Genomic DNA, 17712 nt, shown 5'->3' with positions numbered 1-17712 from the left:
TATATATATATATATATATTCCAATGATAACACCCCGTACGTGGACGATTTGGCGCGCGTAGCGCGCCATATACGTTAGTGATTAAAAATTCTCGGTGCCATATGGCGACTTCCTATCACCACTGCCCATTATGTCATCCTACGTCATATCGCATTAGACCTCTTGTTTTCCACTACTTTATCGTGCTTAGTTACCCACTGACCGTCACTACAAAGGACTGATTCTTCAAAAGTATTGGACAGATCTTTTGGTCAATTGACTTTTGGAAAGTTGGCAAATACTTGCAATTGTGAGCATGGAGGACCAAATAACTCTCGATTTCGTCGGGGAATGCCGGATGCATCACACTTATACGTCATAACCCGAGTGGAAATTAGTTCAGGTCTACTTGAAGTCCGATCAGAACTTGATTCAGTTTCAGTGCGGTTCGCTTGATTAGTTAAGATCTGATCAGAACCTGACCACGGTTTGATCCAACGTTTCGCATCCTAAAGACTACAAGTGAATTTAAATCAAGTTCTGATCAGACAGGCCTGATCAGATGACACTTGATGAAAACTTGATCAAGTTTCGAGCCAGTATATTGGACCCTATAAACTACAAATGACTTTACATCAAGTTCTGGTCAAACATGCCTGATCAGATGACACTTGATGAAGTCCTGACCAAGTTTTGACCCAGCAAGCCAGATAAACATGATCTCACTCTGAGATCAAGCTGCCTCAACACAATTTGTTCTCCTTCCGATTCAATTCCCTTGATTTTCAATTGAATAGCTCGATAAAAAAGAATCACAAATGTATAGGAAGCAAGGGAAATATATATATAGTGAAGTATCAAACATAAGAGCGTATTATCTTGAGTCTAAAAAAATCATCAAACTTGCATCTGTTCATTGTGTTATGATTATTATAATTATATTTTAATAATGAAATAAAATTTGAGCCGAATATGTTTTCTCGCTCAGAATGTACATGCAATAATTTCAAAGTCATCAAATACTCCCTTGCAGATTGTGTAGGTAAAAAGAATCTACTCAAAAACAATAGTGCGGTAGTCCTCCCACCTCTCCTGTACTCCTTCTCTATCCCTACCACATCCCTAACAAATCACCCCCAACTTATAGGGTTTTTTTCTTTATTTTCTATTTTTCCCTATTGTAAACCTCTCATACCAACAACACCCTTTATGTTAATTATCAATTTTGTACCATCCTTTAGGTTTAATTTAGGTATAAAGCCTCAGGCCTGGCGACCTAGTCATAGACAAAATTAGCAAAATGTAATTACTGTACATATTGTAAATTAAGACTAATAAACGTTTATAATGTAAAAAAATGGGGTAGCCCAGTGGTTAGGGCGTAGGTTTAGTAATCGTAGGTTCCTCGGTTCGATCCCCAGCATCGTCAAAAATAATAGGGTTTTTTCATCACTAATTACAATCGGGCTTCATTAAGGGCGGTCAGATATAATGAAAAAAATTAATTATCTTTTGGTTTAAGTGAGTTATGGTTAATATTTATTATTGTTTTCGATATTCCAATCATCCGATTTAGATACATTTGACTTGATCAAATCCGGAACCGTTAAACCGGATCAGAAAAGTTTTGCGTTACATGTCTGATCAAAATTTGATCCAGTTACCGTGTCACTTCCGGATCAATCATCAAGTATGACCTGATCCAGTCTTGACTAGAACTTGACCAAAATTTCCACTCGGGAAATTCAGCGTCAAAATTCCACATGGATGCGCAATGCGTCCCAGATTGTCTTCCCGGGGTCTCTGGAGGCGATCGGTCGGTCGTTGCACCTGAAGAGGCGGTACTGACAATTTTTAAGTGATGAGATGCATAAACATCGGTTTATCCGACCTTTTTTTTACCTCAAATTTCCCTGATTTCTACCCGGAGACAAAACAGATTTCAAAACCGAGGATGCAATCATTAATTCAGCACTCACAAAATCTGTCAACATCGTTGTCAAGTATTTATCACAATAGTGTTAAATACTTGCTGAAATTTCCCCGATTTCTCAGAATATTTCTATACTGCATGTTTCCTTATTTTTAAGAATCCTCATGTTTTATTAGGAAGTGGCGTATGTGAAAAATTGAGTGATTGACGGATAAAAATAGATTGGAGTATCAATAGAATATACAAGATCGAAGTGTTGCAGTGAAAGTGTCATCCTTATTAATAAAAAAAATTTCCCAGAAATGTACAAATTTCACTGAAATCTTGGCATTTTCTATTGCAACAGTGAATACAATACACAATAATTCGCGAAATAACATGAAGATAAAATGTAAATTCACATGTTCATTGAGAATCACTCAATGTTCTCAAACTCCTTCAAAAATTTCCCTTAACAAACAAAATTTACTAATGTAAAGTTTATTTTCCACCCAAAATCATTTGAAATAGATCAATCGTTTTATTAACATACTCTAAGAAAAAAGAAGAGGTGGAAAAACTGGTCCATCTCCAACCAAAAACACAGCTCGAATCATTCATTAAAAATGCCTAAAACATCCTCTTGTAATTGAATTCATAATGAATGAATAGGAGAATTGGCATTTTTAAATGAGCCCAGTCAATACATATTTAGTTAAGAAAGAAACAAGTATTATTTATTATGGTCATTGGCAATCCTGGTGAATTTATTCCATCACACGAGAGAAGGCCGCACGACTGGATTGCGTGACCAAAGTACCGTCACGAAGTTGCCGAAGTGAAAAAGAAAGGTGAAGAAGTGGAAATGGGTTGGGAAGTACTGGAGAATATCTCCAGTAGTCCACCATCAATCCTAGGATCCTCTCAACTTTTCTTCGCACCCCGCCACTTTTATGCACTATAGGTGTAATACTCCTCGGGAATAATTTACGACGCTCGTTTTCTGCACTGCAAACTGACAACATGAAGTCATGACGATCGAGATCGAAATCGCTAGTCCCAGGTGAGGACGAGTTTGATGAAACAAAAAATAAAACTGATCTCGTTAGTGTCGGGGGCATGTCGGTCATTCTACGGGGATTGAGCAACATTCGATTATAAAATATCAATTCAATCAAGGATGGGAAAGAGCAATTTTTTTTTCAATCCCCATCGCTTCGGGCTGACTTTCTAGAAATTCTTATGTCTCATTTCCTCATTCTGCATTTATCTTTCCCAGATCAATGATGTGATCAATGTTTTCCTGGCAGATGGGATGGATCAAATTATTTGACCATTATAAATCTAAGATTAATATGCTTTGGTAAATCGAGAAACTTTTCTCGTAGCTAAATCCGTTTTTCAAACAACTATAAGAAAATTTCAATGAGTTCAATCTGAATCAATATGTGAATGCATATTTGAATTGTATAGAAATGTTTGAATAAAAAATGTTAAACGCCAAGAACTCATCATTTATTCATGAAAAAATCAAATGAAATTGTTGACGAAAACGGCGCAGTGAATATTTATTTTCATTTGGGAACTTTAAGAAAGAACGTAATTTCGGAGAGATTTCAAATTTTAGAGAATTTTCGTTAAATCCTTAAATGGAATTGAATGGAGAAAAAAAGCGAAGAAAATTTTTCAATAATCTGTGGATGACAATAAGTCGTTTATCATGTTGAGTCATTCTGTAGCCACGCACTCGCGGTGGACAATAAGAAAGGAAATGAGTCGGAAAATCACTGCCTACGCGAACATTTTTTCTCCTAAGAAATTGCCGGTATTATGGAACATTCCAGCCATCTGTTTATTTGCATTTATTTTTGGAAAAACCGGGGCATTCGGCAGATTTACGTCGCTGCATTGGACGGACATTGATCTGTAATACGACCAATCGCCGGTGATTAATCTCAATAATTTATTGCGGCTATCAGGAATATCAATCGATTCCCGGGGGGCGAATCAATCGATCAATCCTCCAGTTCGGCTGACGGGGAAGGGAATGCTCGTTCTGGAAATTGACCAAACGTGATGTATGCATTTTCGATTAATGAGTTTCTTTGTCAATTAAATATTGAATTACTGCTATTTTATCGACTCGTCCACTTCACGAAAAACCAATCACCACATTCTCTTGTATATGAATATACAATTCTTTCCTCAGATTTTCTCGCGGTTTCTTGATGTTTCATGAACTTTTCTGAATAATTTATTATGAATTTTCAAGTCTATGGATTTTTCCATGACATTATCAATTTTATAATGAAAAAAAATCGGTCAAATGTAAAGGAAATGTCACTTGGTGGAAATTCCTACAACTCCAATCCATATAATTTCGGTAAAAAACAATGTAAGCAGTATTCTAATATCATCCACAAGACTAATATAAATAGTCGTGACGTTAATGGATAATATATTTGATTGGAATGATGATGTAAAATCACTGCGAACGTCTGAGATAGTGAATTAAAAGCGATCACTGTCGCTATCGATCAGGATAAATTTGCGAAACATTTGCCCGTAAAATTAAAATTGAATTCCATGATTGAAAAATCTTCCAGGAAAAGTTGAATGTGAGTGAAAAATGTTAGCTGGAATGGACGATTTCTATCATGAATTTTAATGAATATTCTGCAGAAATGTTGACGGAAATTAATTTATTCAAACACGGAAGGAGTTTAATAGAATAGAATATCGATGTCGCAGGAGCAAAGTACAATTTTCTCGCTGGAATGTATAGAATTGAATTCTCCTTTACAATTCATTTGAAAGCTCCTGAGAATAATATTGTCTGAGGATATCGGCCCGAGTATAAGTACAAAAGGAGTTACTCATCGATCCCTGTAAGTGACCCTTTTTTTTTATCAAGGACACATGTGTTCTGAGGTGTCCTTGGACCCGGATGCCCTCGGCAGTGGGTCAAGGGTGAATTTCACCCAAGAAGCAACAAGTGTCCGTCTCGCCCTTAAACCGATCAATCCGCTGCTCTCGTCTCCTCTGCGTACCAAGGCAATTGCATAATTAAAATGAGAGAAAACGAATGCTGTAAAAAAAATTATGACTGATCAATCGAAGCATTGATTTTGCAAAGTATGAGGCGATTTCGATCTCGGAAGTTTTCCTACTTTTCGTCTCAGTGTGCCTTCAACTTCAAATAAATTTCCTCAATGACATCAAGTTATTTATTGGCATTTCAATAGCATCTGGGTGGTTTGTTTATAAGGCCTTATATCAGTGATTAACACTTGTATGAAACGGAAAGCTTAACCTTTTCAGAAAATGACGAGTGTACCGTTGGTGCCAGAATTTACGACTTAATGGACCTTGGATAACATCAAAGAAAATGTCTGAATTGATTATTATTAATGTGTACATCACGGAGGGAAAGAAATTTCCATTTTTAAGGGTTGTTTCATATTTTATTGGAATCGCCCACTTTACGCAAATAAATTATTTGCTCTAGTCACTCATCAATGGAAAATAGAATCAAAGAGAATTCAAGCATAGAATTCAGGAAATATTTGTGTTTTTGTCGCGAAAGTAACAAAATCACTTATTTTTTCTTTGCGGATCAATAAAATGTAGAATATCTTCTTTGTAAATAAAACAGAATAATGAATAGAACAAAAATAGTGTAATTTGGAGTTGAAGAATCGAATAAAATGGAATAATAAATGTTCAGAGAAGATAGAATAGAGGATAATGTGATCGAGTGTACATTGAGGATCGAATAAACGTTTGATACTGGATTAATGGGACAAGTAGAGAGAATGGGATCATTTGAAATGTTGTGTGGGTGTCATCCAACGCAATTTATGGGTTATCTAGCAACACGTCGAGAGGACCAATCGATATTCCGGCCAGAAGTTATCTCGCAATTCTGGGTCGAGCCTGTGACGTCAGTCCAAGCCATGAACACAGCTCCTGTAATCTATGAAATTCCTATTGGCTCTATTTATATTGTTGAACAAAACTAATTGCTCGAGTTAGCAACATCAAAGTCGATTATTAATTAACTTTACGGCGAGAAAAAATTAATTGGAGCAGGCAATCTGCGTCGTGGATCCTGGAGTTGCTAATAAATTTCAATTGCGCTTGAAATTTCGTTTATTTGGAATGGAGAAGCATCCGGTAAGATTGAAATCGAAAATACACTTTGCATTTCCCGACAGTCTATCTAAATTTCAAATTCACTTTCAGATTGGAAAAAAAGGAAATCTAGATCTTAAATTCATTTTTTATTTTACAATCTTTGGATATTACGACATATTTGTCCCTTCAGAGCAAAGATATTGTTAAAACATTCGAAAGAAAATTAAAATTAATTTATTATTAAGTTTTATTCTGATAGATATGAGAATTCGTATGGAAAACGGGTAATATATATTTATTAAAATTGTAATGATGGATTCAATTTAATGTCATGTTCAGGGCAATTTTTATGGGTTTGTTTTTCTCAGTTAACATATCCCTTCCTTTTACAAACAGATGCCCGATTGCGATACATCATAAATAAAGGGGTAATCTTGAACAAACAATCTTGGTTTAATCCAGTGAACACACACTTGAAAACCGGACTTTATCTCCGATAACGAGAAATCACAGTTTTGCCGGGAAGAAAAGATTAGAAATAAAACTGCGATAAAATGAAATACCAGAGTGGGTGAAAAAAAAAATCGCCAATATGTCATAAGCGCGCATAACTATATTTCAATCACGTCAATTGACTTTTACAAAGTCTTCAACTGGTAAATTATCACATTCCTATGGTGCATACTTATTGGCCAATACTTGTGTCATTACCAGTTGTCCGTGTCGTGTATACTTGTTATGCTAATTGAATAAATATTAAAATTTTCCCTTTTCCCCAATTCACTGGCCACTCCTAGACAGCGAAAGAAATTCGCTCCATAAATTCTGAATAATAAGGAAAATTGGTTTCCATAAATATTTATATGAAATTTTCGGTCATTTTTTACTTGAGAGGACGAAAATCTTGCGTTAAATAATAAATATAATATGATAATATAATAAATTTGCCTCCTGTAATTTAATCCTGCGATTAAATAATGAATAATAGAGAGTTGATCTATTAAAATACCAATGTGTCCAGGAATATCTCTGAATCTCCGAGAAATATTGAAATTTGGATAATGACCTTTTTTGTAGCTGTCATTGCACTCGCCACAAAAGGTTCCACTAAACATTTCGTTATCTCCTTTGGATTCCGAGATATTGCTAGTTACCTATACCAGAATTGATAAATTTTTATAAAATGCAGTTGAAGGAAACTGCGGAAATCCTTGTGTATAATCATTAATTCAATTAGCCAACGTAATTGGAACTTCAGTTCACAAGTGTCGTTTGCCAACGGTCTCTGAATATTATGTAATCATTAAACACTAAAACATGACTTACCTGCATCAATTGAATGACACCAACGGGCTCCACCTGTTTCCCTGGCTCCTCGACCTTCTCATCATCCTCAATGACACTCGTTTTATCATTTTCCTCCTTCCTCATTGCCGCTAACAGCATCATCTTGCTATTTCCCTCCATTCTCCCCCTCAAATTCACACAGCCTCAACTAAATATAATATTCACGTTAATATTTATCGGAAAGTGATGATTCGTTGGAATTGGTTCGATCAACACTTGTGCTGCAAACTGCCAATTGCCAATGATTTGTCCTTTATCCTTTCGTCTCTCACTTGCACTTTTTTTATCTCGTTATTCTCGACCACAAGCGATAGTTTTTTATTTTATCTCGTTTACGACATTAATACACGGATAAATGCCAATAGAGATATTTCAAATTCACAAAATAAATGATCAATAATGAGGGATGGAGAAAATTTGTTTGAATGATGATTCGGAGTATGCAACTGGTCTTTCGTCACTTGTTATTTACTGTCTTGTCTGGGAAAATGCACGTCTTCAACGTGTTGAACAATATTTATTATATTTTTTTCTGTATTTTTTCTAACAGAGTTGAGACAGTTGTGATCTGCTTGCCGTGAAAATGAACAAGCGAGTGGACTGATTAAAATGCTTGTGACTAAGAAGCTCTCGTCTTCATCACATAGAGGTTACAAAGATAAAGATAGAATAATATAGGAAGGGGAATTAAGCAGACGGCAAGTTTCGTTCGGTTTAACGGGAAAAGCTGTTACACCTTTTTTTTTAATTCGTTAATCGTATCACCAATCTCCTTCGACGGGTTATTATGCTTATGCGATGGTTTTTTATCGCATTCTTCGTGAAATAAAAATTCCAATAACAAGAGCATCCACAAAATTTGACTGTATGCTTGAACAAATATTTTCATTTTGTCTACTTATCTACAAGAATTAGAAGTATCTCAAAAATATCCCGTTCTGGTGACAAAACAGTGGAAATTAACCAAATTTCTTAATGTTACAATATTGTTTAAACGCTTGAATAAAAGTACAATGGGCTTTTTTGCTACGGATCTTCCTGGTGAGTTATTTCAATGAGTTCATGAGATTTTTGGGTTATTTTGAGATGGAACGGATAACGAATTTTATCCTCGGGTCAGGTTTACTTGCTTGATACACCGTTAAATTAACATCATCGTTCATATTACAAACTCTCGGATTAACTAAGTTTGGGGATGCGGAACTAGTTAATAGCCCACGTTAATTATTCATCGAATGCTGATTTACAGTGATGTGTTTTTTTTTTCATTTTGTAGTAGGTATTGATTTCATGATATTATGGATGTCTATTTAGGCGTCAAAATATTTTGGAGAAAACAGCGAATTCGGAAGAGAATTCCATTTCATTTCGACAGAACTATGTTTTGTTGAATTTTCTAATTTTTTATTCGGTTTTCTTAATCGGAAGAGTGGGGAACCTCATGAGAATAAATTGTATATAAAAAAAAACTCTGACTTTTCCAAAAAATATTTTCAATAGTACATTTTAATAGTTCAATAAAATTGAAATAGAACTGTTCAGTGAATTCTCAAGGTTTTCCTCTATAATTTTATCGTGCGTGCTTGGAAGAATCGAATGAATATAAGAATCAAAAATGTTAATAGAATTATTTTCAGAAGAGATCGAGCATATTTCTTGCCTCTAATGGTTCTCATCCGTAGATTATGCATATTCAACACCGTCTTAGCCAAAATCCCCTTTTTTTATATTTTTCGGGGAAATGCTTCTCTTTTGTAAATGAGCTTTCATTTTGATTTAATTAAATTGAATGATTCAGTAACAGTGGATTTTTATGACGCAAAATTCAAGTTAATGGTGTTCAAATAAAAATTTTCAGCTACCGTTGTATTCGCCTCCTACCTGATATATGCAGATATCATCGGGATTTTGTAGGAACAAAACAGGAATTTCACACAAATGATAAAAACTATTATTGCTGCCATCTGCATCTTCGAATTCGGTCAAAAAGACATCAGGCCAAATTTTCCAGCCGCCATTTAATTGATTCGGATGATTTTTTTTAGTTAAAGTGAAAAAATTGAATTTTCGAAAGAATAAAAAATAAGAAGAATGGATAAATGAAATCATTCAACATTTGAATGAAACAAGATTCAGTTGGGTAGAGATGAGGGTGAGCAATCAAAGAAAATGAATAAAAAAATTTTTTTCAAAGAACACCAAATCCACACTCACATCGATACATACATCGATACATACATTTGGACAAGGTCTAAAACCCACGTTTTCAAATTCCTTGGGTTATCCTGAGTTGATATAAAACAAAAAATGGGAAACATTTTTGAAATTTGATCGATTACAAAGCTTCCATTCGGAACATTTGAACATTTTGTCATTATTTAATGACTCGTGGTGTCGTAGTGTCGTGGTGTCGTGGTGTCGTGGTGTCGTGGTGATGCGATAATTTTCATGCTTTTTTATTATACAGTTTTGTTATTAATTTTAAAGGTTTAAAAAGATCGCAGGCGAATGTTCACACCACATTAAAACTTCGGGAATAATTGAATCATGATAAAACGCCAACCTTATACCTTATATTTTTTCAAGTGAATCCGATGATAAGGTTTGCCGAAAGATTAGAAAAACTTGAATTTTGGCGCAAAAACTGTAGAATATTATTCATTAGATAGCAGCAGAAATGTGAAATCGCCGGAACAAGAGAAATTTCGTTCAAAATTACTCTAGGATTACTCAGAAAAGATTGCGGATGAATTTTATACGTACATCATTTGGCATTCGTCGAGTGCAGATCTATTCTGGTGATGGTTATTTTCGACTACGTCACACCATCCTGGCGCTTCGGATTCTGAAGTCCGAGGGCGAAGAATGTATATTTAGAATAACACTTATTGTCTCCTTAAGCGGAGTCTACAGTGGTAGACGCAAAATCTACCTTAATTGTTCTCCTGCCCATCAATTTATTTATAATTTGGAAGATACCGTCTACAAATAACTGTACAAATTCATTTTCTATAAATGGAAATCTTTGCGGGAACGGATGATAGCTTCTGACTGAGCAGGCATGCAGGAATGATTCATCACAATCAAATAAAACCTCACAATCCTCTTCTTAATCTTCTACTGCAATTGACAAGTGCCTCATTACCAAAATCCCCGGCTCTTTCTCTAACATCTATAATTGTTGCTGGAAAAATGACTTGAATTAAGCTGGAAAGTCAGTGGATTTCAGGCAATGTTTTTTGAGAAATATTCAGGTTTTTGATATCATCGCTGTTTTTTCAGTTAAATTTATCTTCAAGTGTTTTTTTTTTTCACATATAAATGAGATCTGCTGAAGGCACGTGTGACACAACGCACAGCAGGAATAATTCATCATTCTTATCATCGAGTCGTAAAATCTCCATTATTGGCCAAGAATGTTCACAATTCGCCATCACAAATTACATAGTTGAATAATTATATATACGTCAGAAGAAAGAAAAACATTCAATGAATCGACCGTTAACTAATCTACGACTAGCCCCAAGTGAGAGAGTCCACGTCTAATCAATACAATCCATTGATTGATCAAGGTTGATTGACTATATGGCTGTAAATTATATTACATTTTACTATTAAGTGCTTATTTTCCTGAATAATTATTTTTGAGATACATTAAAACAACAACTAATAAGCCTGTTGACTAAAAAATTACAAAAGATTCCACAATTATCTTCATTTTATGTTAATTTAATTGTTAAGCCTCGTGCTACACCAGGGGAGCAATAACCTCGGCCCAAGGTCTTGCATAAATACAAGTGATTACATGATGGTTGTTAAGTGGTCCGGGGTACTTCAATTTCCTTGTTCCTTCGATAATAATAAATTCAATTCGAATTTATCCATAAATCGATGGGGCCCATAGGTTTATACATCTTTTATCCTGTTAGAGGTTTTTTCAAATATTAACAACTAAATTCTTCAACGATTTTTTTATTTACCAATTTGACTTGAGGGCAAATGATTTTTGAAGGTTCCATTCAGTTGATAAGTGATGAAATAATAAAAGTTAATAGAAGTTAATTGGAGTTGGATTAAAGATTGGGGAAATAGTTGTTTGAATTTTCATTATTTCAAATTTCAGTAAAGGAAATATTTCTCTTTGGATATTCAAGTAGTTAATTAATTTTTGCTGAACAGAATGCGAATATATTGCATGTAAATTTATCGTCATTCAAGTTTTATTACTTGAAATTTTAAAAGTAGTTGCTTAAGTAAAGTGAAGTTTAGATTCCATTTTGTATAATCAACTGAAAAGCGGACGGAGCACTCGTACGGAAGGATAAAAATTTCCAATCCAAGAATTCCTTCTCCTTCGGCTTGATAAAACTAATTGCTCATAAAAATAGTGAACCGGTTTGCGACGTGAATGCTTCACTGATCATCCCTGGAAGGACTAGAACAATTAAATTTTGTTTCTCCATTTGGCTTGGTTATTTTCTTGTTGGGAATAGTGAAGCTCGTTTCTGCTCGCATGTATGCATCCTATCGGTGGTTGTCATTTCATCCAGATTAAGAGTTTGCGTGTATGTGTGCAATTCGAGGTAAAGGAATTAAAGACATTGCCGATGAGATAGAATCAGTAATACTTGATCAACTCCGAGACCTTCCCGCTTTGCCTACATTTCAAGGCTCAACTCTTAGAAAATTTCTATTGAAGATCAAGTTATATTTTTTGAACAGGTTCTGCTCTCTTTTAGTCAAAATTACCGATTTTTCAAAACCGAGAAAAAAATACTCGAAAAATTCCGCAACTTTTACGTAATTATGAGGTGGCCTTGCTTCTCGGGGGAAAGTACAAGAGGTACCGTAAAAATTCGCGTGAGAGCTTTGTAAAAACTCCTATTCGCTATAGGACAATTTTTACGGAACTCCCAGTATTTTGCTCCGAAAACCAAGGTCACCCCACGATTACGTAAACGTTCGGCAATTTTTAGAATATTTTTCTCTTAGTGTTGAGTTTTATGATGAATAGTGGGTCGGATTGACCCTAGAAATATACGGTTTTACATTTTTTAATTCTATAATTTTTATGTATTTTCTCTAAATTTCTTCCTGAAATATGAAGTTTAGAATTTTTTTTAATTGGAATTTATGTTAATTTTGGACATGCCAGGTGCCACTTCAACGAAATTTGAAAAAAATTGTGGAAATCTAATTTGTCATTTTATTATCTAAATTGAATTTCACAAAATAATTATATTTTTGCTTGTTAGTAAAGTGAATATTTTTTTATGATGAGAAATTTTGTAATTTTTTTATCTGATGCTAAAAATTGAGATTTTAAAATTCGATTAAATCCTGAATTTAATTGAACATGTGATGCTTCTGATAATACATGACATGTAATTTTTCCTGAAGATGTAAATACATTTTTATGATTGCAACAGAGCAGCGTCTGGTACAATTTCCCGGAAAAGCGATGAGTTTACGAATGTTACAGTACTTACAGTCCATGAATGTTGTTTGCGCAGTTGAGAGAAGAAAATTCTGCGAAATCATTTGTCTTTCAAATGGTCGTTTTATGCAAAATAGGTAATGCCTTGAAATCATTCCAGAGGAGAATAACACTCGTTTTTTTTACGAAGTTTGTATGAAAATCTCTTGGAAAGATCAACACCATACGCAACAAGTCGCCAGTGAGTCTGCCTGGTGCACTTGGTGATTTGCGCAAAAATCGGTCCCATGGAGTCAGCAGGAAAGATATAAAAAAAAGTCCAAGACGAAGAAATAAAGGCAAAGAAGTAAACTTGTCGACCTTCGATGTAGTCTAAGCCAACAGGCTGCAATAACTACACTACTCTCAACCCGACACATCTCGCACTCTAACAAACCATTACTCCTGATTAATTAAAAAATTACTAGGCAAAAGGATCAATTGAAAATTTCCATTCCACCGAATTCCTCATTATTATCAAAACTTGTGACAAGTATCGTATTACTTGGAAGTATTCCAAAATACTTGCCATCAGGAACCTGAAAAACATTTCAGTAGTGTTTCGTGTTTGTCAGAAGTGAGGAATTAACGGAAGGAAAGTATTTCTAATATTCAGTGCGGTTTACATTTTCCGTCTTTTTCTTTATTCCATGAGTTGAGTGAAGTAAAGAAATACTTTACTCACACACTTTTCACAAGCACCCAAATACCATCTTCGTCATTCAATCTGGAGTCTCTACTTGATATGTGTAGAATTTAATTAGCCCAGAAATCTGCTCAATCCAAGTAGATTTTGTCGAACTGATTTATGGACTTGACTCAAGTAGAGTCTTCAGTTGATGTTTGTTGAGCCTCTGCACGAGCTTCTACTCGAATCATTTGCCGTTTCCTACTCAAATCAAGTGGGTCATTCTGAGGTAACACCATTTTTCATAAAGCAATCCGGCTTACTACTAAAAACAATACCTCAGATAGACTGGGTCCTGAACTGTCCACTTGAATCAAGCAGGAATAAGTTCTTGGAACATTCCGCCCGCAGATTTCTCGAGGACCTCTCCAAGGACCTTTTTTGCTTGGTAGCCCTGGTTCTGGACCTTTTTTGCAGCAATATTGGTACTCTTATTCATATTCCCTGATGTACGTTCATCCGTTTCGTATCCCCATGTGCGTCAATCCTGCCAACTTTCACGTATCATAATACGAAGTTGAAGAATGTGGTTTCCCTTTCAAATTACAAAATACACCCGGGAGCACGACATATCGCACTTCAAGTAGCAAAAGATGGGAAAAAATGAAGGCAAACGAAAATCCAAGCGATCCATTTATCAAATAATTTCTACCATTTCCATGATCACCTGTATTAATGATCTGGCGTCTTCATGAACCAGACATCAATGCTTCCCGCCGGTACGAGATAAATTTCAAATAAACACTTCTAAATTCAAATTTTTATTTTCATCGTCATTTTCCTGAGTGTAATTCTGACTTTAGGACAAAGTACAAAAATACAAGGACCTTTTCTCTCTGATTTTATTGATATTGATATTGATAAATTGATTATTGAAAAGCATTTAAAGTTCAATTTATCTCCACCACTGAATTCATTTCTCAAAAACGCAATGATTTCATCAATCAGGAGTGATTTTTACGTTGTGTGTCGTTTTAAGAGCCGGATGATTGGCGCGATTCTGAAGAAATGGATTGAAATAAGTCCCTGACCCTGGCCCAATTCAATCGAAGGCCATTTCCACATAAATTATCCACGTTCTCTTATTTCAAAAAATCGGCCGACCGGATGATGCACTGATTCAACCACCGATCGACTTTCAACGGTAACCGATAACACGTGTTTTCTTTTTTTCCTGTCTTCAGTGAGGGAAAGGTGAGTGAAAGGAAGACTTAATGACGAATAAAAGGAAAACAAAAAAAAAGTAAGAGATGAAATGAAAATGAAAGGAGAATCCTTCGTGCGTCAATATAGCTGTTATATAAATACAGTATTTCAGAATTTATCATTAAAAATTAACGACGATACAAAGGAGAGTGGGAGATATTCTAGAGAGATATTTATTCTGCTTTATCTCCATTATCGTCATATCTGAAAACACATGAATACACATGCTTGAGTACGTAAACACACGTGGGCTCTTACAAAATCGTTTTGCCCATTTCTCTTTAATTTTTGCCTAGTAATATTCAACTGCCGTTACATTGCCGTTTCCCCACTTGGCCAATAATGCAGTAAGATTCAATAAGAATTAATAATTATCATCATTTTTTCAAGGAGGCAATTTTTTTATTTATAAACATGTTCAAAAATTGAGGAATACCTCGGAATCTAGAGAGACACTGAATTTTTCTTAGGAGCTTTGTCTGTAGAATGAAACGAGCGATACAAAAAAGGTTAATAGAAAAATTTGAATACTCGCTAGTTTTCTTAAAGTCATAGGTATTCATGAAAAACTTACCTGTCGATTGTTATCTTTTACTTCTGAACTACAAAGCACTTGTGGGAAGCATAACGATCGCTGGGGAAAAATGTGATAGACGTGAGGAAAGATTCAATTGAACTGTTTTATTCTTGAAATTCCACGAGATCAATGGACAGATTGTGCCCTTAACTTGCGGAGAAATAATGACTGAAAATTTCAGAAGATAATAATAACGAAATAAGTGATCTAGTGCTTTGAGAGATCCTGCGGTCTCGATAAATCACGTATGGATAAAATTACCTACAGGAGCACAGACCAGATCTGCAAGTTGGTTGCCATGCGCGTCGTTGAAATCATTTTCTTGCTCGGTCATACCGGTTGTGAACACGTGAATAAAACGTGACACGTGTAACTGTATTAATAGGTTCAAAGGGAGAAAAACAAATAAGTAGCGGTTCAATGAAACGCTAGTATTTTAGGATCTTTTTGATGGCATCGAAGCAGCGCCACTTGTCTGGAAGATAGAAAGGCTCGAAAACGTGAGGAAAGGGTGTGTCCCAACCAGTGACCCTCTGAATCGGTGCCTCAAGATGCAGAAAGCATTCCTCCTGAAATCATTAGTAATTTTATGTACTCACAATAATTACATTTAGAATTTCAAACTTATGAAATGCTAAGAATCACTCATGAGTCACTTACCCTTTCGAAAGACTTCAAAATTCATTTTTCAATTATTAAAACTTACTTTAGGCTATCTATTCATCATTTTTTACGCGAGTTGCGTTGTTCTAGACATTGAACAAAAATTGTAACTGTTAACAAACCGAGAGGAAATTTTTGGGAACTTGTATCAATTTGAAAGCAATTTCTGAGTTATTGAAAATGCTGGGAATTCAGTGAAATTCCAGAATTTCAAGGTATGAAAATGAAAATTCTCTAATTTACTCAAATTTCCAATCAATACGAAAATTCACTGCCAAATTGCCTTGAATTTTCAATAAAATTTGAAATTCCATGATTTTTTCCATTAACATCGAATTCCAGAATCATTTTTGATTCTTACAAAATCAAGTATTTTTGTATTATTTTAATTATAAGATAGAATGGTAGAATGAAGCGAATATGCTGAAAACAAGAAATTTTTTTTTCACTGCACGCCTGTTTATCTGGGTAATCGGATGAAAGGAGATCGGAGGAAAGAAATCGGATAAGGAAAAGGTGCGTGATCCTTGTATGTCCTTGATAAGAGAAACGATAGAGTCGAATAACATTACAATATATGAAGGTATCGCTCATGGTGAACGGTTCGATATCGTATCTGTGAATTTTCAATCACTCGAGAGAATGCTATTGTAGCTATTTATGGAGGTACAATACCTGAACGGTAGCTGCAATTTCACCACCGAATCCGTTAGTCAGAGGTGCCTCGTGAGCTATTACCAGTCGTCCAGTTTTTTTCACCGACTGTCAATGGATAATAATAATTATTATCAAAAATTAATGATCAAAAAAGCCAATGAAAATTCTCTGACTTCTTGAGGATTATAACAGGCAGAAATCAATTGATTGGCTTCACACACTTTTCCTTTCCTCCGATTGCACCCGAGTGAAAAAATCATTCTCATTTACCGGCATCCATGATAACACATTGTTGCCATAATAATAAGTGGTTAATTTATGCCAGTGGGTAAGTGACTCGTTGCAGAAAGTTGTTTCATTCCCGGACATGTGCACTCGGTGGCATGTGGCTGCATATAGCGATGCAATATTAAATGCATATCTGTATTCATATTCCCGCGAATCTCCTGTGAAACGATTCACCAATTCCACCTCGTCTTGACTTGAGAAATCCAGACAACTTCTTCCCCCGACCCAGTGAAACAAGATCCTTAATTAACAAATCTCAATTAAACGCTCGCTCAATCTAGTGATGATTGAAACGTGTCTTCGACGCTTTAGTCATCAAATCCACTCAATTTCACGTCGGAAAATAAACAGAGCTCTAAATGTTGCCGACTTGAGAATATCAAATGCACAGTGCGAAATCGTTCGTATCAAAAGTTACGTGAAACTAGTTTCCAATTACCAAGTTATAACCACGTCCGTAACATTATCCACCGAGTACCGTTACTCCAAGTCTCAATAGTTTTACAGTTCATGGAGTATCATCAGCTGCAATATCGATTACCGCAAATCAATGGTATTACCGCAGTGACGCGAAGGGCCTGGAACTTTGTGCTACACCGACTAAAAATTCTATCATCACTCCTACTAAATTGCACTTCAAAATACAATCCATCATCCTATTCGTCATTACCATCTTAATAAATGCATATTATTATTATTATTATTATTATTATTATTATTATTATTATTATTATTATTATTATTATTATTATTATTATTATTATTATTATTATTATTATTA

At 35.0% G+C, this 17712-nt stretch overlaps 2 protein-coding genes across 3 annotated transcripts in view; both read right to left on the bottom strand.

Annotated features, from left to right (window-relative positions):
* The window catches only part of LOC105265161 (protein FAM46C), a 92331-nt gene extending 84382 nt beyond the window's left edge, over positions 1–7949 (bottom strand). Inside the window, exon 1 of the mRNA XM_011302512.1 lies at positions 7356–7949. Coding sequence (XP_011300814.1) covers positions 7356–7496 — 141 coding nt within the window. The 5' untranslated portion in view covers positions 7497–7949. The remainder of the gene's footprint in view (positions 1–7355) is intronic.
* Positions 7950–15406: 7457 nt separating this feature from the next.
* The window catches only part of BckdhB (Branched chain keto acid dehydrogenase E1 subunit beta), a 7979-nt gene continuing 5673 nt past the window's right edge, over positions 15407–17712 (bottom strand). The window contains exons 7-9 of one of the 2 annotated variants that reach the window (XR_892052.1): positions 16662–16748; positions 15585–15892; positions 15413–15491 (exon numbers count right to left, since the gene is read on the bottom strand). Coding sequence is in view for 1 of the 2 variants with exons in the window: in XM_011302510.1 (XP_011300812.1) it covers positions 15752–15892; positions 16662–16748 (228 nt within the window). In the remaining variant the exon portion in view is untranslated. Of the gene's footprint in view, positions 15893–16661; positions 16749–17712 lie in introns of both variants that reach the window. The other variant, XM_011302510.1, reaches the window with a different exon arrangement.

The sequence above is a fragment of the Fopius arisanus genome, unplaced genomic scaffold, assembly GCF_000806365.1.
Source record: "Fopius arisanus strain USDA-PBARC FA_bdor unplaced genomic scaffold, ASM80636v1 scaffold00028, whole genome shotgun sequence".
Classification (NCBI taxonomy): Eukaryota; Metazoa; Arthropoda; class Insecta; order Hymenoptera; family Braconidae; genus Fopius; species Fopius arisanus.
The sequence above is the reverse complement of the archived record's forward strand: the minus strand, read 5'-3'. Positions and strand labels throughout refer to the sequence as shown.